The sequence below is a fragment of the Polypterus senegalus genome, chromosome 3 (assembly GCF_016835505.1).
Source record: "Polypterus senegalus isolate Bchr_013 chromosome 3, ASM1683550v1, whole genome shotgun sequence".
NCBI classification, from domain to species: domain Eukaryota; kingdom Metazoa; phylum Chordata; class Cladistia; order Polypteriformes; family Polypteridae; genus Polypterus; species Polypterus senegalus.
This window is the reverse complement of record NC_053156.1, coordinates 304,228,756-304,251,309: the sequence shown is the minus strand read 5'-3', so window position 1 is coordinate 304,251,309 and position 22,554 is coordinate 304,228,756. Positions and strand designations below refer to the sequence as shown.

General features: G+C 44.3%; 1 protein-coding gene across 1 annotated transcript in view; it reads right to left on the bottom strand.

Moving 5' to 3' along the window:
* LOC120526938 (macrophage mannose receptor 1-like) overlaps window positions 1-16,255 on the bottom strand; it is a 58,334-nt gene extending 42,079 nt beyond the window's left edge. The window contains exons 1-3 of the mRNA XM_039750039.1: window positions 16,201-16,255; window positions 14,007-14,062; window positions 2,060-2,404 (exon numbers count right to left, since the gene is read on the bottom strand). Of these exons, the coding sequence (XP_039605973.1) occupies window positions 2,060-2,404; window positions 14,007-14,043 (382 nt within the window). The 5' untranslated portion in view covers window positions 14,044-14,062; window positions 16,201-16,255. The remainder of the gene's footprint in view (window positions 1-2,059; window positions 2,405-14,006; window positions 14,063-16,200) is intronic.
* Between the last annotated feature and the right edge of the window lie 6,299 nt (window positions 16,256-22,554).

Sequence of the window (22,554 nt, the reverse complement as noted above, 5' to 3'; positions counted from 1 at the left end):
GTGGCATCAGCCTGGACATGGATAAATAAGCCTGTGGTATTAGCCTTGGTGGGGCTAAATAAGCATGTGGGATCAGGCAGGGTGGGGCTAAATAAGTATGTAGTATGAAGCTGGGCAGGGCTAAATAAGCATGTGACATAATGCTGGGCGGGGCTAAATAAGCCATGTGACATCAGGCTGGGCTGGGCTAAATAAGCATGTGACATCACACTGGGTGGGGCTAAATAAGTATGTAGTATGAAGCTCTGGATGGACCGGGCTAAATAAGCATGCGGCACCAGCCTGGACATGGATAAATAAGCCTGTGGTATTAGCCTTGGTGGGGCTAAATAAGCATGTGGGCTCAGGCAGGATGGGTTTAGATAAGTATGTAGTATGAGGCTGGGCAGGGCTAAATAAGCATGTGACATAATGCTGGGCGGGGCTAAATTAACATGTGACATCAGGCTGGGTGGGGCTAAATAAGCAAGTGGCATCAGGCTGGGTGGAGCTAGATAAGTATGAAGGATTAATCCAATCCAATTTTATTTATAAAGCACTTTAAAACAACCAGCACAGGACCAAAGTGCTGTACAATAAATAGTTGATAGGTAAAACAATACAACATTCTTGCACATAAATAAGAATAGAATAAAAATGGTATAATACATAAATCAAACAGCCCTACAATAAAACAATATAAAATGGGATAAAATCAGCTAAAAACAACAAAAGTAAAATGAGCTAAAACAAACTTCTCACAAGGTGTCAAAGGCCAGGGTGAAGAGATGGGTTTTTAAAAGAGATTTAAAAACGGACAGAGAAGAGGCCTGTCTAATCTCTAGAGGCAAATCATTCCATAGCTTGGGAGCTGCTACAGCAAAAGCATGGTGGTCTCCTCTAAGTTTACGCTTAGTCCTCGGATCATTCAGGAGCAGCTGATCAGCTGACCTGAGACAGCGAGTGGGTGAATAAGGCTGTAGGAGCTCAGAGAGATAGGGTGGGGCAAGGCCATGAAGAGCTTTAAAAGCAAATAAAAGAATTTTAAAATGGATCCTAAAAGAAATGGGCAACCAGTGAAGTGTAACTAAAACAGGGGAAATGTGCTCAAATTTCCGAGTGCCAGTTAAAAGACGAGCAGCAGCATTTTGGACCCTCTGGAGATGAGTAATCGATGAGGCACTGACTCCTACATAAAGTGCATTACAGTAGCCCAGCCGAGTAGTAACAAAGGCATGGATTACTGTTTCAAAATGGGGCCAGGAAAGAACTGGCTTTATTTTAGCCAACTGCCTCAACTGGAAAAAGCTTGATTTAATGACGACTTAATCTGGCTATCAAACTTAAGATCAGCATCCATCTTGACCCCAAGATTTGTGACAATTGGCTTATTGTACTGGGCCAAGGAAATCAGAATGGGCAGGGCTAAATAAGCATGTGACATCAGGCTGGGCTGGGCTAAATAAGCATGTGACATCACACTGGGTGGGGCTAAATAAGTATGTAGTATGAAGCTTGGCAGGGCTAAATAAGCAAGTGGCATCAGGTGGGATGGGGCTAGATACGTATACAGGATCAGGCTGGGTGGGGCTAAATAAGCATGTGACATCACACTGGGTGGGGCTAAATAATCATGTGGTATCAGGCTGGGTGGGGCTAAATATTTGCATCTACAATTCAACTTACTTGTTTACATGACTGCAGAAATTAGGGTTAAGGTTAGTGTTAGTACTGTTATACTTTGTACTTTTAGTGTTTTACATGTTTTACAGTAGAAAGATCAGATTTTATAAATATAAATATAATTTTTCAAGCCAAAACATGCAACACTTTTTGCATTATTTTTCAAGAAAAAATGTAACCCAGCTTTTATGAGCTGCGCATATTTTGTAATCTTGATTGTCTTTTTTTGTTTTATTCTTCTCCTATGTCTTTGTCTTGCGTGTCTGAGTGTCATGAAAGGCTCTTATACATGAAATGTTTAATTATTATTATTCTAATATTATTATTATACCCCTGGCCATTGGATACATAAGGTCAGAAAGTAAAGTAAAACCAAAGCTACTTAAAATGAACTCACTGCTCTGGCAGAGAAATGGCAGCTTGGTGCTGCAATATGAGACCTGGAAGCCGGAGGTGGTCAGTCTTCCACACGGATCCTTTACAAATCCAAACAAGTTTGACAGGAAGAGCATGTTCACCGGAGAGCCGTCTGACCAGGTCCACTCCTTCTTCTTCCGTAGTCCCACCCAGACTTCCAGAGGCTTCTGGGATTGGCTCTGAATGAGTGACGTGGCTTTGTCACGTTCCTGTGCAGTGACCACACTGGCCAGATCTTGGCCAGCCTTCTTGCAGTACGAGAGTGCGTCGTCCCATTTTGCAGACGTTGTCACCAAAGTGTAGCTCTTCTGCTTGAGTGCATGAGCTGAAAATCAAAAGGCTAATCGTTAGAAAGGAGAAGTTTCTTCTGTGCCTCAGGTATGTTGCCCTTATTGATTTTGACGAACGATTATTGCCAGCAGCCTGACCACCAATACTTCAGAAGAGGTCATCAACCTGAAGTTAAGCGTGTTTGGGCCCGGCCAGGACTTGGATGGGAGACCATCTTGGGTTGGTGATGGTGAGGCCAGCAGGGGGCGCTTACCCTGTGGTTTGAATGTGGTTCAGTGCAGTGACGAGGACGCTGTGTGTATATAGTGGCACCATCCTTCAGAAGAGATGTTAAACTTGAGGTCCTGACTCTCTGTGGTCCTTAAGGATCCCTGGGCATCCTTCATAAAGAGCTGGGGGTATCCCAATGTCCTGGCTAAACTGCCTGCAATGCCCCCCCTCCCTCCAGTCATCCCCTTATAGCTCATGTGTGATGAGGGCAGTGGCACAAAATGGCTGCCGACTCATCACCCAGGTGAATGCTGCAGATTAGTGGCAGCTGAGGTGGCTCCACCCTCACCAAAGTGCTTTGAGTAGTTAGAAAAGTGATATATAAATGTAAAGAATTATTATTATTATTATTATTATTATTATTATTAAGAGGTCATGAAGGCTTTGGATTTCATCAGAGCCCAGTTTGTGATAAACAGGCCTGTCAAAGAACATCAGATGATCTGAACAGGCCATTCACCCCAATAAACTCGCCAGTCATGTTTGCCTAATTCCTTGAAAATAACGTCAAGTGTGAGAATTGAGGCTCCCTACGGGCCTCTCACCAACTTTGGAAAAACCTCGTGTATGTCACGTCTTTCAAGTTTTCGCCCCTACAGTATAATTACCGATCTCTAGATCTCACGTACACGATATTGTTCAACAACACCTGCCATTTAAATCACGTGACCGTAAACCTGACGTTTTCATTGGTAGGCGGTCCTTCCTCATTGGTCAGTGGAGAGGTTTTTGTCTTGCCGTATGTAAAATGAGCTTCTTCGATCGTGCTATGACTGGAATGAAGACATATTTGGTCATCGCCTCTACCTTATAACATCAGGAATGAGCGAGTAACTCCAAACACTAAAAAGTTAATTTTTTACAAAATGGCAGTGACGAGGTTTTTCCATTGCACGTGAGTCCTACTCACCACTACACTCCTAGGTCACATGTGCCATGTGTTTGTGGTCCTTTCTGGGAAGAGAACGCCCAAATGGGGGTCTGTGAAATTTCCCCTTAGTGGAATAGTCAACTCCAAAGTGGTCAGACATGGCACTTAGCCCGTGTTGTTTGTAGTGATGGCTGAGAAAACCCACTAATCTTACGTTTTCATGAAGAACAGAGTGTGTCCCTGTTGGGATGGGTTCCAATCCCTTACCTAGCCAGGAGACCATGGCACAGAGTGGGCACAAAGAAGGGCAAGATGTTTCCTGGCCTAGCCAGTAGACTGATAAACATGCCAATTTACAGGTGGGCACATTGGCTTCCTGGCAGCGATGGACTGAAGACCCTCAACCAGCTGGGAGGTCAGTAAGGAGGAAGGACGGGGAAAGACAACCTGGCAGGGCTACCTACTCCTCCGACCTGCTAGATATCAGCCTCTCTGGGCGACACATGCAAGGCATGCTGGGAACTGGAGTCTGAAGTGCAGCTCTGTAACGTCCCATGGAGGCTGCCAGGGGGTGCTGCTGGGATACGTGGTCCCTACTTTGTGGTACTTCTGTTTGAACTGGATGTGCTTTCAACAGGCTATGCCAAGGCACCCAAAGTACTCCCGGGTCTAAGACAGAAAGAGCCACTTGACGTCATCCAGGCAAATTGGCGGTGGGTGTGGAGGGCAGACAAAGCTCGACTGGGAGGAGAGGAAGAGAAGCGATCGAGGAAGAAAGAAAGAAACAAAGAAAGAATCTGATTGGATGATTGTGTTTATTAACACCTCATGTTTACACCTGGGGCTTGTGTCTGTGTGGTTGTGTCCAGTGTGCTGCAATGCCCCCTAGTGGTCACAGGAGTTAATACAGTGGCCTTCAATGGGGGCCAGCGAGGGTCAGCGAGGATCAAAGTGGAACAGCAGCAAACATCCATCCATCCATCCATCCGTTATATCCTAACTACAGGGTCACGGGGGTCTGCTGGAGCCAATCCCAGCCAGCACAGGACGCAAGGCAGGAAACAAACCCCGGGGAGGGCGCCAGCCCACCGCAGGGCACACACACACCAGGGACAATTTAGGATTGCCAAGTCACCTAACCTGCATGTCTTTGAACTGTGGGAGGAAACCCACGCAGACACGGGGAGAACATGCAAACTCCACGCAGGCAGGGAGGACCTGGGAAGCGAACCCTTAAGGGTCTCCTTACTGTGAGGCAGCAGCGCTGCCCACTGCGCCACCGTGCTGCCCCAGCAGCAAACATTTTAATAAAATATCCATGGAAAAAAAAAAAGTGTCACAAAATCCACATGTCAGTTATCCGGACGTATGCTCACAATGTCCAAAACGCACGCATATGTCAGTAAACTTTTGCAAAATACAATGGAACATTGGGTCACGACCGTAATTTGTTCCAAAACTCCGGTCCTAACCCGATTTGGTTGTGACCCGAAGTCATTTCCCCCATAGGATTGTCTGTAAATACAATTAATCCGTTCCAGACTAAACGAGCTGTATGTAAATATATTTCTTTTAAAGATTTTTAAACACAAAAATAGTTAATAATACCACTGAATGCACAGCGTAATAGTAAACTAAATATAAAAACATTGAATAACACTGAGAAAACTTTGAACAGAGAAAACTTAGCTTGCGTCTCTTTAAAAACAAGCCCGGAACATTCTTTAACTGCCTGAACACGTACGGAAATCATCGGCGCGTACGTACCGGAACGGAAACTTCGTCACCCGAGCGTGTGAACAGAGGCAAAAGTTTGGCCAACTTTTAGGTCGTAACCCGATTTGTACGTGGTCCGAGACGTCCATGAAAAAGGAGAGTAGTGCCTGACAGTGAAGGACATGCAGATGGGGTTGAGCTTTTAGGACTGAAGACCCCCATTCATCGCCCTCTTCATTTTAAACACTCAAACTTGCTGGAACGCGTTTCGCTTTTATGCACTTCTGTCGTTTTCTGGAAGTTTTGATTTCACCGTATTTTAGTAGTGATACAAGAGTTTGAGACATCAAGAGCACGGGACTGGAAACTCGGCATGTGGATTATGTGAAACAAGTAACTTCACAGATGTTTTAATGTCGCTTACTGTTTTCCAAGCTGGTCCTCCATTCAAGCCGACTGTATCAGGAATATTGGGCTCTTTGTTCGGCGTGAAAACATTCAAAGTATGGCTGATCACAATTTTTAATCTTGCTCAGTTGTAAAATGTCACTAGATTACCGTCGATTAATTGGGGCAATTCAGTGATGTCCCCTGTGAATGGGACTACCAGAGCTGCTGTAAAAGTGGAGGTCGTCTTATAATCAGGGTAGTCTTATATTAGGGCCATGACGGTAATTGGGACAGCAACTGCGTTGCCTCGCTTTTTATCTTCTTGTCTCACCTCAGCCTGAGTTGTGCCCCGTTGAATTGATAACAGACCGTCTCCTCCTTCACTCTGGAACCTTTTCTGAGATAGTTACGGGTCCAAAAGAAGAGTATGGTGTTGGGAAATTCTTAAGGAGCTTTAATGTGTCTTTCTTTCCACCACCCGAAAATTGCTTAAAACTCCAGAAATTCTCTTTTTAGTAAGACTTGCAGATTGTGAACTCACACGTGAACTGAATGTTGCTGCTTATTTTGTGAAGCGTGGCTGCTTTACTCATCATTACCTGCTGAGTGTGATTCAGGACAATGGCGGTGTGGCGCGTGTAGGCCAGGTGTGCGAATCGGAGTCCCTTTGATCTTTGTACTCGTGACAATAAATCCGAAATGAGCCGATGACACAACATTCATTATTCAAAAAAAAAAAAGTACATTTTGTGACAAAGCCTATTATCATTAGTGATCAAGAGATAAGCGACGATGAAACAGAATGGAGCACGACTTTTAACACGCTGCTATTACTCTGACTAATCCGCTGAAGCTCAAGCGTTGTATTCTTTACAGCATTAGAGCAATCTGGACGAGAACAGGCCATTCTGTCCATTAAAGCTTGCCAGTGTTTCCACTTACTCTCTCTATTACAATAAAAACATCTTGGAAGGAGTCGAGATGTGACCTTCTCAGAGAGACACTTTCACGTCCCGCGAGATGAGACTTTGTGCCAAGAGATTTAACCACACCTGGGTCCGGAAATAAAAGACAAAGAGTAGAAGACAAACGTCGTAAAGAATTCAAAAACGTTGGTGCAATGCACATGCAGAGCAGGTTGGAGATAATGGAAGTACAACAATTCAAAAGTCTCAAAAAAATGATAATAAAGATCGCATTAGTGCAGACAAATGGAAATTATTACCGTGTGAAATAACAGAACAGCGAAAAGAGATGTTTGGATTTAAACTTTAAGTCAGAGACTCGTAGATCGTCTAATTTGTGTTGCCATCAGGGAGAAGTAATGTTTCTTCCCAATGAAGAGTCTTATCGGCGAGAATTAAAAGATTGGTTGTTTGGTGAAAGTGTAATCCCCGTGAGACGAGATTTTATACAAAGAGATTTTGAAAAGTCCCGCCCACATCTGAAACATTTACAGCCACGCACACAATTCACATCACTCATTGGTGTGAATTCTATTGTTAGACACATTTTGTGTAAAGAGAAAGAAACGATATTCACTCACGGACAGTTATACGTTGCATTGTCACGATGTCATTCCAAACACGTTATGCGATATTGACAAAAAAGGTAAAAGCGAAAAGAGATCGAATATATGGACATACGTGATATGACAGAAATATATAGATATTGTTTGGCTTTAAACTTTAATTTGGAGACTCGTAGATCGTCTGATTCATGTTGCCATCAGGGAGAAGTTGTGTTTCTTCCCAATGAAGTGGCGTATCGGGGAGAAATAAAAGATTTGTTATTTGGTGAAAGTGAAATCCGCATACGCGAGCGTCAGAGACGCAAATTGCAGGTTTAGAGGGTTGTAGAGCAAAGCGAGCAGGGAGGCAAAGCCCCCAGTTGCTCCAAAATAACATCGAGTCGAGTTTTGAAATGTCTACAGCACGACTCGGTCACTTACTCCAAGTGTCTGTGGCTCTCTGTATGAAGACAATTTACCCTTCACAAGTTTCCAGCTGTGTCCCCGTGTTCTTGATGAACTCATTTTAAAATCATCATCTCGATCCACTGAACTGATTCCCTTCATCATGTTAAACACTTCACTCAGGTCTCCTCTCCATGTCTGTGAAGGCTCAGCTCTTTTAATCTTTCCTCCTAAGTTATACTTCACGCGACGCGACGCATGCTGCAGCGGACGCTCCTGCTACGCAAGCGTTGTAGTGTTTATACTTGCGCGCGTTCTTTACATAAATCTGGAGGAATCCACCAGGTGGCAGTGCGAGATATTATCGTGGTGAGAACAGGTTCGGCTTCTCTGTGTTGTGAATTGCCTAAAACACCTATTAAATTCCGATAACACCTTACCGCAATATCTCTGAAAAGGATGTTTATTGATTAAATCCATAAATCCAGGGATGTATGTGTCCATTCCAGGAAGCATTGGACACGAGTGAGAAGCAATCCCTTGACGAGGCCTCAGCTCATCGCAAGGTGAATTCAAGCACACACATACACTCGCGTCATTTTAGCGGCACCAAATCCCCAAAAAAGTAAAAAAGACATATATAAATGACACGATACATTTTAAAAGTCTCACATACCATCTTTTGTGCTGTCTATTTTTTTTTTTTGCAACTTCACATCGGCAACATAATGTGTAGCGCTGTATTTGAGCCATTCATCAAACAGCAAAGTGCGCACATCGATCCCCGAAGGATCTCCATAGAGGATTGCTGTCACATGTAGATAGTAAACAGAGACTCTGACGTCACGTTCCGACTTTTAGCACACTGCGCCCCCCGACTTTTGCTGGTACTGCAACTCACGCACGTGTCGCGTTAATTTCTGAGGACCTGCTCAGAGGACGCGTGAAATGAACGCTGGGAACGCGTGGCAGCCATGATGCGGGCGTACGCGTTCTGAGCGTGAAGTATAAATGAGCCCTTAACTCATCCCCTGTAGCCTTCCATAATCAGCCTAGTCGCTCTTCTCTGGACCTTCTCTTGTGCTGTTATGTCCTTTTTATAGCCTGGAGACCCAAACTGCACCCAGGACTCCAGATGAGGCCTCACCAGTGTGGTGTTGTACTTCTGCTGATGCCTCCTTGTTATCTCTATGTCTACAAAATCCAACATCTGTCTGTCTGTCTGTCCACGTTTCACGAGAGAACTACTTAATGGGTTTTGTTCTATAATTTGCTTGAACATTCCGGTTGATTTTGTGACTTCCCTCATCGTGCTAAGAATCAGAGTTTGATATAATCGCGCTAACCTGAGAGAGAGGCTGCGGGTCGAGGGAAGAGGGAAGCGTGACGTCTGGAGTCGAGAGTCGGTCTTCTTCTGCGTTTTGGAGTGTAACTTCCCTCTGCTTTGTGTTTATTGTTTCACTTCTACGCGGGTGAAGCCACAGGGGATGGCAAGCACTGAATAAATGAGCAGTTTGCCAGCACTTGTAACCTGCACACATATGCCTGGGTGACAACTTCAGGGCTAAAACGTCCTGCAATTCTCCAAAATGCCCACTATATGACACTCTCAAACCCTGGCTAGATATGTGGGCAAACACAGGATCTTTATCAAAATAAAAAGACGCATTCTTCAAAACTGAAGGAAGCCCAGAAGAGCACACAAGGAAAAAGGAAAACATAAGAGAGCAAGAGGTCCAAAATCCACCAATCACGATAAGCACAAGCAAAGGACACAAGCAGCGCTCCCCAACCGCCATAGTGCAGTCGAGAAGAACCACCAGGAATTGTGGGAAACCCTATTGTAGGGCTGAGGGTGGTCCTTGGTGGTGATGGGCAGATAAAAGACACCTAACACAGGCAAGGAAAACAATGCAGATAAGTAACAAACGTAACATTGATATAAATAAATGGCACAAAAATGAACAAAAAGGACTTCAAAAAAGAAACTGACTTGAGCACATGGTGAGAATGTGATGTCACGGGGATGTGGACAAGTCGACCTGGCCAGGGAAGGAATTCGCCTCACGTAGAACCGCTGGCTTTATGTCACAAAAGGAGTTTGGTGCAAATGGCCGCTCGTTTACCTCCCGCTCTTTGTATTCGAGATCCGTATGGTTTGTTACTAATATGGGATGTAATAATGGAGGGGTGCTGGTGTTGTGTTTCAGCCGCACCAAATTAAAAGAGCAAAAACAGTCCAAATAACTTCAGGAAATGGCCACTAGAAATACAGGGTGGGCAGCACGGTGGCGTGGTGGTATCGCTGCTGCCTCGCAGTAAGGAGACCCGTCTGAGTTCGCTTCCCAGGTCCTCCCTGCTTGGAGTTTGCATGTTCTCCCCGTGTCTCCTCCCACGATCCTAAATTGTCCCTAGTGTGTGTCCTGCCCGGTGTTTGTTTCCTGCCTTGCGCCCTGTGTTGGCTGGGATTGGCTCCAGCAGACCCCTGTGACCCTGTAGTTAGGATATAGGTGGTTGGATAATGGATGGATGGAAATACAGGGTATAATCCTCAAAACCTGGCTAGTGAGAGGGCAAATACAGGGTCTTCATTAATGAAACATTTATTATCCAAAATTACTCTGTAAGAAAATGGGCTCTGTGGGGCACAAAAGCCAAAATGGAGTTGCCTACAAGGCAGCCCAGAGAAAAAACAAAAATCCCAATACGATATCAAAATAGAGTGGTTGGAAAATAAAAATCAAGAAGATGAACTCACGGACCCCCACTAGCGCATTCAAATGAACTGCCAGGAACTGAGAAACCCTCACCTTTATAGGGCTGCGGGGGCGGTCCCTGGTGGTGATGGGCAGGTGACCACTCCTCTGGGGGAACCGCCCACCAAACACAAGGCACATAACATAGAAACAAAGCATAGAATTAACAAAAGTGACCTCAATAAATGACACAAAAGAAATGAACAGAAAGGACAAAAACAAGAAACCGAACCTCAGCCAGGACAGGAAGTCTTGCAGAAGATCTCCCACATTTCGAGGAAGAACTGTGTGGGCTGTAGTGGGGGTAGAGAGGTTGGGGTAGGTGGTCTCGCTCGGTAGGTTAGGCTTGACCGTTTCCAGTACCCATCATCAAGCGTATTATGAGAACAGCGACGTAGAGAGCGCTCCGTAAAACGGTTTGTGCTTGATCAAAACGCATCTCTACCGGATCGGAAAACGATTTTGTTACAGATTTCTAACTGGGTCGACACAGAAAAGAAAATCACCTGGCAGACCGAGGACAGAACGTGTGTGGACTCAGCAGGACGGGGCCTCGGCTCACACAGCATGACATTCGCTCGGAGTGTTGAGGGAGACGTTCCCTGATCTCTTTAAGGGGAGACATGAGGTGGCCGCCACAGTCACCAGATTTAAGCCCATGGGACTTTTTTTTTCTTTGTGGACACCTAAAGGAAAAGGTTTTCAAACATCGTCCTCGATCTCTTGAGGATTTGAGGAAAAGAATCAGACAGGAAATCAACACCTGAGATGACCCGGACAGTGATGGCCGCCAATTGTCTGATATGACTTTTAAAACAAAACTTTTTTTTTTTTGTACTTTTCAGAAATATCGACAAGTTTTTATTAGATAGCTTTCTTCATTTTTATACACCTTCAAAATGTGGGAGATCTTTACGCCCCACCCTGTGGAACACTGGACCAAAGCACAACTCGGATGGGGAGTTTGGCGTTCACCCCGCGCTTTTTGTACGTGAACCGCGTATTTGAGCTCCATGTTGTTTATACCCACGTGGGATGTAATAATGGTGGGGCGCTGGGGTCTACTACCATATCCAATAATCCTTGTAAGGATAGACAGGCATCCCAGCCAGGATGGAAGATACTTCAGAGTTATAAGGACAGATGAGTTTGCCCTTCTGGACTCCCACACAGATACACCCCTGCAGACTCTCTGGTCTGATGAACCCAAGATGAGCATCACGCCTGGAGGAGAGCGGGCCCGTCCAGTGGTGAAGTGTGGTGGTGGCAGCATCAGCGACTGGGAGACCAGTGAGGGTTCACTAGCACAGAGATCTCCTTCATGAAGATCTGCTCAGAGTGCTGAGGACCTCAGACTGGGCTGAAGGTTTACAAAGTAAAGACGACACAGGAGCCCAAATGAACTACAAATCCCAGCAGCCCCCAGTAGGACTCCTCCATTGGTCATTGGCTGGGGTTGCCGCTGGGGCTGCTGGGTGAGTTAAGGTTTGGCACACCAGAGGAAGCTGACAGAAAGTGCGTCTTTTGTGTTTCTGCGCTTCGCCCCACCTCTGGACTACGTATCAGACGCGGGATTTCAGCTTCTATTCCGATGTGTGTGCCTGTCCTGTGCCTGCTTGTCCAGGTGAGTCGGTCGGGTGCTACTTGTTTGTCGCCATTGGGGTTATCAGGGAGGGTTTTTGCGAACGAGCTGGGTGTTTAATAGTTTTTTCCTTTTTATTTGATCAATGTATTCTTTACTACTTACTCATTTTGAGTCACTTATTTATGTGTCTCTGTGTGTGAGTGTGCGAGGCAGGTCAAGGGTCAAGGCTGGGGTCACTGAGGTAAAACAAACAAATGACTGTTTTCAGAATCTGAATGTTTTTCAACTGCTGCGATTGTCCTTCAGTGGCCCAGGCCAGAGCTTGGAGTTGACCACAAATTGGACATCTCTGGAGAGACCTGACACTGGCCGTCCACTGCTGCTCTCCATCGTACCTGACCGAGTTTGAGAGGATCTGCAGAGAAGAATGGCAGAAAAATCCCCAAATCCAGGTGGGTTAAGAGAACACAGTAAAGGGTCTGAACGCTTGTGTCACTTTTTTATTTGTAATAAATTTGCAAAAATGTCTAGAACAATGGGTGACAGCAGGCTGGGCCGGGTGAGAATTTTGATTGACAGCAGGCTGGGTGTGGTCAGAGCTTTGACTGATAGCAGGCTGAGCTGGGTGGTAAGATTGACTGGCAGGAGGCTGGGTGAAGTGAGATGTTTGATTGGTAGAAGGCTGGACGGGGTCAGAACTTTGACTGGGAGCAGGCTGGGCGGGGTGAGAAGTTTGACTGACAGCTGGCTGGGTGTGGTGTGGTGTTTGACTGGCAGCTGCCCACCAGCAAGGAAGGAGGACACAGCCTTTAAACTAAGAGTGTTCAAGAAAGATGGCAGATATTTTCTTAGGAAATGATAGGTTATGAAAGGCGAGTTTATGAAAGGCGATATATGAATTGGGATGATTTTTAGCACAAGGCTGCACCACATGCAAAAGTTCACTGACGACACTGCTATGGTGGGCTGCATCAGTAGTGGGCAGGAGGAGGAGTATAGGAACCTAATCAAGGACTTTGTTAAATGGTGCGACTCAAACCATCTACACCTGAACACCAGCAAAACCAAGGAGCTGGTGGTGGATTGTAGGAGGACCAGACCCCTCATGGACCTCGTGATCATCAGAGGTGACTGTGCAGAGGGTAAAGACCTTTAAATACCTGTGAGTGCAGCTGGATGATAAACTGGACTGGACTGCCAACACTGATGATCTGTGTAAGAGAGGACAGAGCCGACTAGACTTCATTAGAAGACTGGCGTCCTTCAACATCTGCAATAAGATGCTGCAGATGTTCTACCAGATGGTTGTGGTGAGCGCCATCTTCTACACGGTGGTGTGCTGGGGAGGCAGCATAAAGAAGAAGGACGCCTCACGCCTGGACAAACTTGTTAAGAAGGCAGGCTCTATTGTAGGAGTAAAGTTAGACAGTTTGACATCTGTGGCAGAGCGACGGGCGCTGAGCAGACTCCTGTCAATCATTAATAATCCACTGAACAGGATCATCTCCAGACAGAGGAGCAGCTTCAGTGACAGACTGAGGAGACCCCACACTATGCGACTCTTCAATTCCACCCGGGGGAGTAAATGTTAACATTATTTAAAGTTATTGTCTGCTTTTACATGCATTTTTATTACTCTTTAATTTAATATTGTTTTTTGTATAAGTATACTGCTGCTGGATTACTGTATGTGAATTTCGACTTGGGATTAATAAAGTATCTATCTATCTATCTATCATATAGTGCCTTTCATATCTATCTATCTATCTATCTATCTGTCTATCTATCTATCTATCATATAGTGCCTTTCATATCTATCTATCTATCTATCTATCTATCTATCTATCTATCTATCTATCTATCTATCTATCTATCATATAGTGCCTTTCATATCTATCTATCTATCTATCTATCTATCTATCTATCTATCTATCTATCTATCTATCTATAAGAACATGTGATTAAAGTGAAGTACTTTCTGAAGACTTTAAATGTGCGCTCATAATTTGGCTTTCTAAAGTTTCTTTGGATAAACAAGTAAAATCCTCTGTCATTAATTGTGTGTGCCAAGGCCTGCAGCTCAAAGACTGAGGGGGCAGCGTCACCAGGGAAAAGAAATCAAACACGACTCACCTGCACTGAGAAAAAGAATGAAGGAGAAGGGCCACATTGGGCATCCAGTGATGGACCTGAAACACACAGAAAACACACAAACTGTCACCAGCAACGCACATGTCATCGAGAGCAGCCATCTTAGGTGTGAGGACAGTGTGAACAGGCTAACCATCGGCCTGGAGTGCCCTTCCTGTACGTGAGAAAATCAAGTGGGGGGCCAAAGCTGAAGATAAAAGTCACACTGGTAACACCGTCTGGATAGAATTATTGTGGTGCTCGGTCTGCGCTCGACACGTCACCCTTACAGATAGGGATGGTGACATCAAAATCAGAATCTGAACAAAGCAGCCCTGAGGACATTTCACTGAGGTCCCTGAAATAAGCCGTTTGATACAAGCAAAATCATCCGTAAGCACTGAGCCGTGACTCCGAACAGAAATGAGCATCAGGGAGACGTGAAAAGTGAGCCCGGGGTAGACGGCGGAGAAATTAGGAGGACATCTGACTGGCTTGAGCTGCAGGCCCACAGGGGACGCCTCAACAGCAGCCAGAGCCAGAGCCGAGTGTCGTGTGCCGAGTGTCGATCCTTCACTGGCGGCCGTTGGGCCGCGTCGCTGCTGCTGCTGCTGGACGAGTCTTCTTCATGTTGGTCTTACTTGAGTTGTGCTTTTTATCTTACCTTGAAAATGAAGCACTTAAAATGACAACTTTGGAGCAAAGGACTCGCACGGCTTTTTATATGTGTCTATAATAAAGTAACTTGAATTCTTCTATCTTTCAATTATATAGCGCCTTTCCCATCTGTCTATTTTGCACTGCATCTATCCTTATTATATGTGCCAATAATGTGGCATCTCTCAAATCTATCTGTCTGTATCTGTCTATACATTTCTATGATATAGTGCCTTTCACACCATCTCTCAATTTTACAGTCTTTCATATCTGTCAGTCAATTTGTTCAGCGTCTGTCCTTATAAACACAATGCATGATATAGTGCCTTACAGCTCTGTCTGTCTGTCTTTCAGCACCTTTCCTAGCTATTTTACTTTGCTTTTCACATTAATCTGTATCTGCATACACAGTATATATGATATAGTGCCTTCCAGATCTATCGGTCTATCTGTTATGTAGTACCTGTCACAATTGTCTGTTTATCTATGTCTATGCATATGAATGATATAGTGCCTTTCACATCCACCTCTAACCCTAACCCTAACCCTAATTTGTCTGTATATCTCTATGCACCTTACACTACTACTACCTATCTATCTATTATATAGTGCCTTTCACATCTGCTGTATTTGTCTGTATAGCTCTACAATATAACATGTTACACTACTGTCTATTATATAGTGCCTTTCACATCTGCCCCTCTGTATTTTTCTATAAAACTCTATGATAAAGCATCTTACACCTTTACTGTCTAAATGTTATATAGTGCCTTTCACATCTATCCAGCTGCTTTTGTCTACATACCTCTATGATATAGCACCTTACACTACTGTCCATTATATAGTGCCTTTCACATCTGCCTCTCTGTATTTGTCTATATATCGCTATGATATAGCACCTTACACTACTTATCTATCATATAGCGCCTTTCACGTTTGTCTGTCTGTATTTCTCTATATATCTCTATGTTATAGCACCTTACACTACTACTACTTATCTATTATATAGTGCCTTTCACATCAATCCAGCTGCTTTTGTGTACATACCTCTATGATATAGCACCTTACACTACTGTCCATTATATAGTGCCTTTCACATCCGCCTGTATTTGTCAATATATCTTTATAATACAGCACTTTACCCTCCTGTCTATTATATAGTGTCTGTCACATTCATCCATCTGCATTTGTCCATATATCTCTAAGATATAACACCTTGTACTATTGTCTGTCTGTCTGCATTTGTCTATATAGCCCTATGATATAATACCTAACACTACTACTGTCTGTCTGTTATATAGTGCCTTGCACATCACTCTCTCTCTATAGACACCGACAGATCCCACTAGCAGCTTGTCGGCTGGGATTTGAGCTGCTAGGCCCCAAGTGCCCGGCAGTGCGTGGCCACCACTTTTTAGGTCCCCATGTCCAGCACGTTCATCCTGTGTAGCAGCAGGTCATCTTTAACCCCAGATGGCTGGCATCGGCGCTCACAGCAACCCCTCCCCCCAGGTCCAGTGCCCTCCACCCCGGCACTCACCTCTCACAAAGGACTCACAAGGGCCGAGTCGGAGAGTCAAATCGAGAACGAGCCTCCCATGGGCTTTCAACTTCTTGCACGGCTCGTTTAGGCAGAACCAGTGAGGAGTCGCAGCAGGATGTGGACGGACGGCTGATGTTAACATTCAGGAGCACAGCAAATGAAACCTTTATAGGAAAACATGCCGGCCAGCGAATCAGTCATGTGACACATTTGAATATGAAAATGTGGCAAAGAAACCTGAGGAACGTTCAACGATAAGAAACTCTACCTCGATTTGTTTGTTTCTTGGGACGGAGCCACGTGCTGTGGCCTCCTAATGACGATGTGACCTCCTCTGGAAGCATCCACCTCTGGGGAGTACAACATGGCTGACACAGCAGCACTTGGTGAGGGGACACCAAAGGAGAAGCTCAGGGCCCTGAGACCCCCATGTGGCCTGCTCTATCATCTCTTTTTGGTGGCTGTTTGTTGAGATTTGCCCCACGGCTGCATACGCCAGGCACTTGGCTGCACTCAATGTCCTCCTCAGTCTTCTGCCCTCCGGACGGAGGCTCCACGTCTACAGTCTGAAGCTATTAGTATAAGACTAATGACTGCAAAGTGAATCGTAGAGAGTATGAGAACATGAGGACAACCATTAAAAAGGATGTCAGGGAGGCTTAAAGACAGTTGGAGAGGAACAGCAGATAAGGAGAAAGACGACCCTAAGAGATTCTTTAGTAGTAAAAGAACAGACAAAAAGGAGGTCAAGTGCATGAGGAATAGTGAAGGGGAATTAAAAGATACAGACAGTGAAATAGTAGAAGACCTAAACTTGTTCACAAGTGAGGAAGAGGATAACCTCAGAGCAGTAACAGGGACTACTAAGGAGGTACTGAGGGATTTGGAAATTGTAAAGAGAGAAGAGCTGTTGAGATTAAATAAGATGAAATCACACAAATCACCAGGACCAGATCAGATTTATTCTCGAGTTCTTAAGGAGGCTAGCGAGTTCAGATAGAAACCCTTGACACATATTTTTAGGAAGTCACTGCGCACTGGAGAGATTCTGAAGGACTGGAAAATGGCAAATATCATCCCATAATATAAAAAGAGTGACAGGGCAGATCAGAGCAACTAGAGGACAGTAAGCTGAACATGAAACGTCACAGGAAAATTAAAGGAAGGAATTATTAAGGATAAGATTGAGCAGCACATGGCAAGGACAGGAGATATTCTGAACAGTCAGCATGGGGTCAGAAGAGGGAGGTTGTGTTTTACTAACATGCTGGGATTCTATGAGGAGGAAACAAAAGGAGATGACCAGAAAGGAGCAGATGAGATTATTGATGTGGACTTTCAGAAAGCATCTGATGAGGTGCCACATGAGAGGGTGGGCATCAAACTATAAGAAGTGGCAGTTCAGGGGTGATGTTTCTAGATGGGTGCAGAATTGGCTCGGACACAGGAAGCAGAGAGTGATGGTGCGAGGAACCTCATCAGAACTGGCCGATGTTAAGATTGGTGACCAGCAGGGGGCAGTGCTGGGGCTGCTGCTATTATTAATATATATAAATGATTTAGATAGGAATATAAAGAACAAGCTGGTGAAGTTTGCAGATGATACCAAGATAGGAGGGTTAGCAGATAATTTGGAATCCATTATATCAGCGTTTCTCAACCTTTAAGTATTTGCGACCCGAGTTTTCATAACAGCTTTAATTGTGCCCCCCTAACATTTTTTTGAAATGTAGATGCATATTTTATTGTACCTACTTAACTTTTATCGACATTTATCGCACTCTATACTTATTGTTCTAGTATCAGAATGTAGTTTAAGTTAATTTGTTTTGGTTTCAACAGATGTTTTTTTCATATTTTAGATTCTTGTTTTTTTTTTCACATCTTCGCGCCCCGCTTTTTGTTACTTCGTGCCCCCCTAGGGGGGCCCACCCTACAGGTTGAGAACCACTGCGTTATATCATCACAGAGGGACTTCGATAGGAGACAGGCTTGGGCAACACAATGGGGGGCAGAAAATCAAGAGTCCACCTTATGAGAAGGATTTAGGAGTCGTAGTGGACTCCAAGCTATCAACTACCAGACAGTGTTCAGAAGCCATTAAGAAGACTAACAGAATGTCAGGTTATATAGCGCCTTGATGTGTGGAGTACAAGTCACAGGAGGGTCTGCTGAAGTCTTTATAACTCACTGGTGAGGCTCATCTGGAGTCCTGGGTGCAGTTTTGGTCTCCATAAAGACATAGCAGCACTAGAGAAGGTCCAGAGAAGAGCGACTAGGCTGATTCCAGGGCTACTGGGGATGAGTTAGGAGGAAAGATTAAAAGAGCTGAGCCTTAAGGAGATGAAGAGGAGACCTGAGTGAAGTGTTTAACATGATGAAGGCAATTAGTGCAGTGGATTGAGACGGTGACTTTAAAACGAGTTCATCAGGAACACAGGGACACAGTGGGGAACTTGTGAAGGGGAAATTTCACACAAAAATTTGGAAGTTTTTCTTTACACTAAGAACGATAGACACTTGAAATAAGCGACCAAGTATTGTGGTGGACAGTCAGACGTTAGGGACTTTAAAACTCGACTTGATTTATTTTAGAAGAAATAAGTGGATAAGACTGGCAAGCTTTGTTGGGCTGAATGGCTTGTTCTCATCTAGAGTGTTCTAATGTTCTAATAATAGATAGATAGATAGATAGATAGATAGATAGATAGATAGATAGATGTAGATAGATAGATAGATAGATAGATAGATAGATAGATGATAGATATAGATAGATAGATAGATAGATAGATAGCACTATATAATAGATAGATAGATAGATAGATAGATAGATAGATATAGATAGATAGATAAAGGCACTATATAACATAGATAGATAGATAGATAGATAGATAGATAGATAGATAGATAGATAGATAGATAGATGTGAAAGGCACTATATAACATAGATAGATAGATAGATAGATAGATAGATAGATAGATAGATAGATAGATAGATAGATAGATAGATAGATGTGAAAGGCACTATATAACATAGATAGATAGATAGATAGATAGATAGATAGATAGATAGATAGATAGATAGATAGATAGATAGATAGATGTAGAAAGGCACTATATGATAGATAGATAGATAGATAGATAGATAGATAGATAGATAGATAGATGTGAAAGGCACTATATAACATAGATAGATAGATAGATAGATAGATAGATAGATAGATAGATAGAAATGAAAGGCACTATATGATAGATAGATAGATAGATAGATAGATAGATAGATGTAAGGCACTATATGATAGATAGATAGATGATAGATAGATAGATAGATAGATAGATAGATAGATAGATAGATAGATAGATAAAGAAAGGCACTATATCAAACATAGACATGAAAGGGGCTGCCTGGGTTGGCTCCAGCATCCATCACCTTGGGTTTTTAGATGACAGACTGGCTGATGATTATGAAAGTCTCCCATTGCTTATGTGGATCACAATTTTTTGTGAACTCTTCAGTCACATGTTGAGGAGGATTAAACCTCCAATCGCACCCACGTGAGCCGTGGCGCAGTGACCAGCACAGTCGTGAGTATGAGGGGCACACAAAGCCATCAGGTGACAGTGCTGTCAGGCAGATGGTAGACTTTGACTGTTCCTGAGTTGCTGCCTCACGTTTGCATTCAAAGGTGTGGCGTGCTTTTCGAGGGCACACCTGAGCTCGGCCCTTTCCTACTTTGTATAATTTAAGCGTCGTAATCCAATATGTCGTTTCCATGCAGTTTTGCATCGGCTCACATGTGGCTGCCTGCTCCTCTCACTGCATCTCGTCATTCAGGTCCATCAATGGCATTTCATGCATTCAGAGGCCACTTTTTATGTCCACCTGCATCTCCATTTGGGCAGTCAAGTGGCCCCAACTTCAGAGCCCCCTGACTTTCTGCTCACTTTATTGTCTTGTAGATTTCATTTGAAATAAAGAAATGTGCCATTTGTGCCCATCGGTCTACACTCAGTAACTCATAATGTCAGAATGAAAAGTTGTAATGAAATGCATTAAGAACCCTCCTACCCTCACCTCATCCTTATTTCCACCTCCACTGCTGTGTCACTTCAGCTCAGGTCCTGAACTCTCGTCCAGGGGACTGTTGATGTGATTGCAGTTAATTAGGGTTTGTTGTTTTGCCAACAATTAAAGGGGCATCGCCGTCTGGTGCCTCCAACTCTTCGTGATCTTTCGTGTATCGATATACAAAGCATTAAAACAGAACAAAGACAATCATCCCAAATAAAATACAATCCATTACCAGAACACTCTGACCAAATAACCCAAATTCTGATACAAACACAAACCCCCCCCGAGCCCCCCTGGACACACACAGAGGGGAGCAGAGAGAAGGTCACTTCAACGCCGTCCTGAACAGAGGAGCCTGAAGTTGTGTGTTAATTTATGGAGGTCACTTCAAAGTCTGGGCGCTATAAAGCTGAAAGCCTTGTCAACTGCAGAGCACAGGTGACTTTGGGACACAACAAGATGGCCGGAATCGGTGGACCACAGAGAGTCAGGACCTTAACATTACGTCTGTGCCAAATCAACTGTACTGGGACATTAGGTACCTCAAGGCAGGCACCCCCTGCTGGTCTCAGTCCCGTAAGACATGGAGAGCATCTGACATGGCAGCAGTGTGGCTGTGAAAGTGCCCACTGTTAGTGGTCTGCGCAAGGACCCCTGAAGCAGAGTTTTCAACCTGCTGGCACTGTGATGGCAGATTACAAGGGGCACCTGCTAGTAGGGACTTAAAGTAGTCGATGTGGGGGCGAGCCGCATGGCATCAGATATGGAAAGGAGTGGGCAAAGATGGGATCTGATATGAAGGTGGGAATAAGAAGGGGGTGTGGGGAGGGCAATCAAAAATGACACTTAGAAGTGACCATGATGTCACTGGGACTCGACTGCTGGCCGATCTCCTTACAGGGTTCTTCATTGTGTCTTTTAAATCTCTCACTGGCCTGTGCCATGGGAAGTGAGTGTGGCAGCCTTACTAACAGACTGATGTCAAGATGACCCTAATGGGAGCAGCCGGACGAAGAAGAAGAAGACTTTAAAATTCTGCTTATGGTTTATAAAGCCTTAAATAATCTGCGCCATTGTATATATCGGAGTGTCTGACACCTTATATTCCAAATTGTAACCTCAGATCCTCAAATGAGTGTCTCCTTAGAATTCCAAAAGCTAAACTTAAAAGAAGTGGTGAGGCGGGCGGCCGTCTGCTGCTATGCACCTAAAATCTGGAATAGCCTGCCAATGGGAATTCCATCCATCCATTTTCCAGCCCACTGAATCCGAACACAGGGTCACGGGGGTCTGCTGGAGCCAATCCCAGCCAACACAGGGCACAAGGCAGGAACCAATCCTGGGCAGGGTGCCAACCCACCGCAGAACACACACAAACATCAAGCACACACGGGGGACAATTTAGGATGGCCAATGCACCTCACCTGCATGTCTTTGGACTGTGGGAGGAAACCCACGCAGACACGGGGAGAACATGCAGACACCACGCAGGGAGGACTCGGGACGCGAACCCAGGTGTCCTAACTGTGAGGCAGCAGCTCTACCCACTGTGCCACCGTGCCATCCGCCAATAGGAATTCACCAGGCTGATACAGTAGAGCAGTTTAAAACACTGCTGAAAACACATTACTGTAACATGGCCTTCTCATAACTTCACTTTAACTTAATCCTGATACTCTGTATGTTCAATTCATCATAACAACTATTCATGGTGGCTCCGTACTGACCCCAACTCTCTCTTCTGTTTCTTTTTCCTGCGCCACCTCCACCTACTCAAAGCTTCATGATGCTCCAACAATGACGGATGGATTAAAAGGCAGAAGTCTACGTGACCATCATCATGAAGCCTTTCCGTGAGAACCCTAAATCCAAAGAGGACTGTTTCATTTATGTTAGGTAGAATCCCCAGAGGGGACTGGTCAGGCGGTCTCTTGGTCTGGAATCCCTACAGATTTTATTTTTTCTCCAGCCGTCTGGAGTTTTTTTGTTTTTTTCTGTCCCCCCTGGCCATTGGACCTTACTCTTATTCGATGTTAATTAATGTTGACTTATTTTGTTTTCTTATTGTGTCTTTTATTATTCTATTCTTAATTATGTAAAGCACTTTGAGCTACTGTGTGTATGAAAATGTGCCATAGAAATAAATGTTGTTGTTGTTATAGAAGAAGAAGAAGAAGAAGAAGAAGAAGAAGAAGAAGAAGAAGACTAACAAATTGAGGTCAAATCCCAGCCAACACTAAACAATATAATGCTAGGTGACAACTAAATTCTCTCTAAAT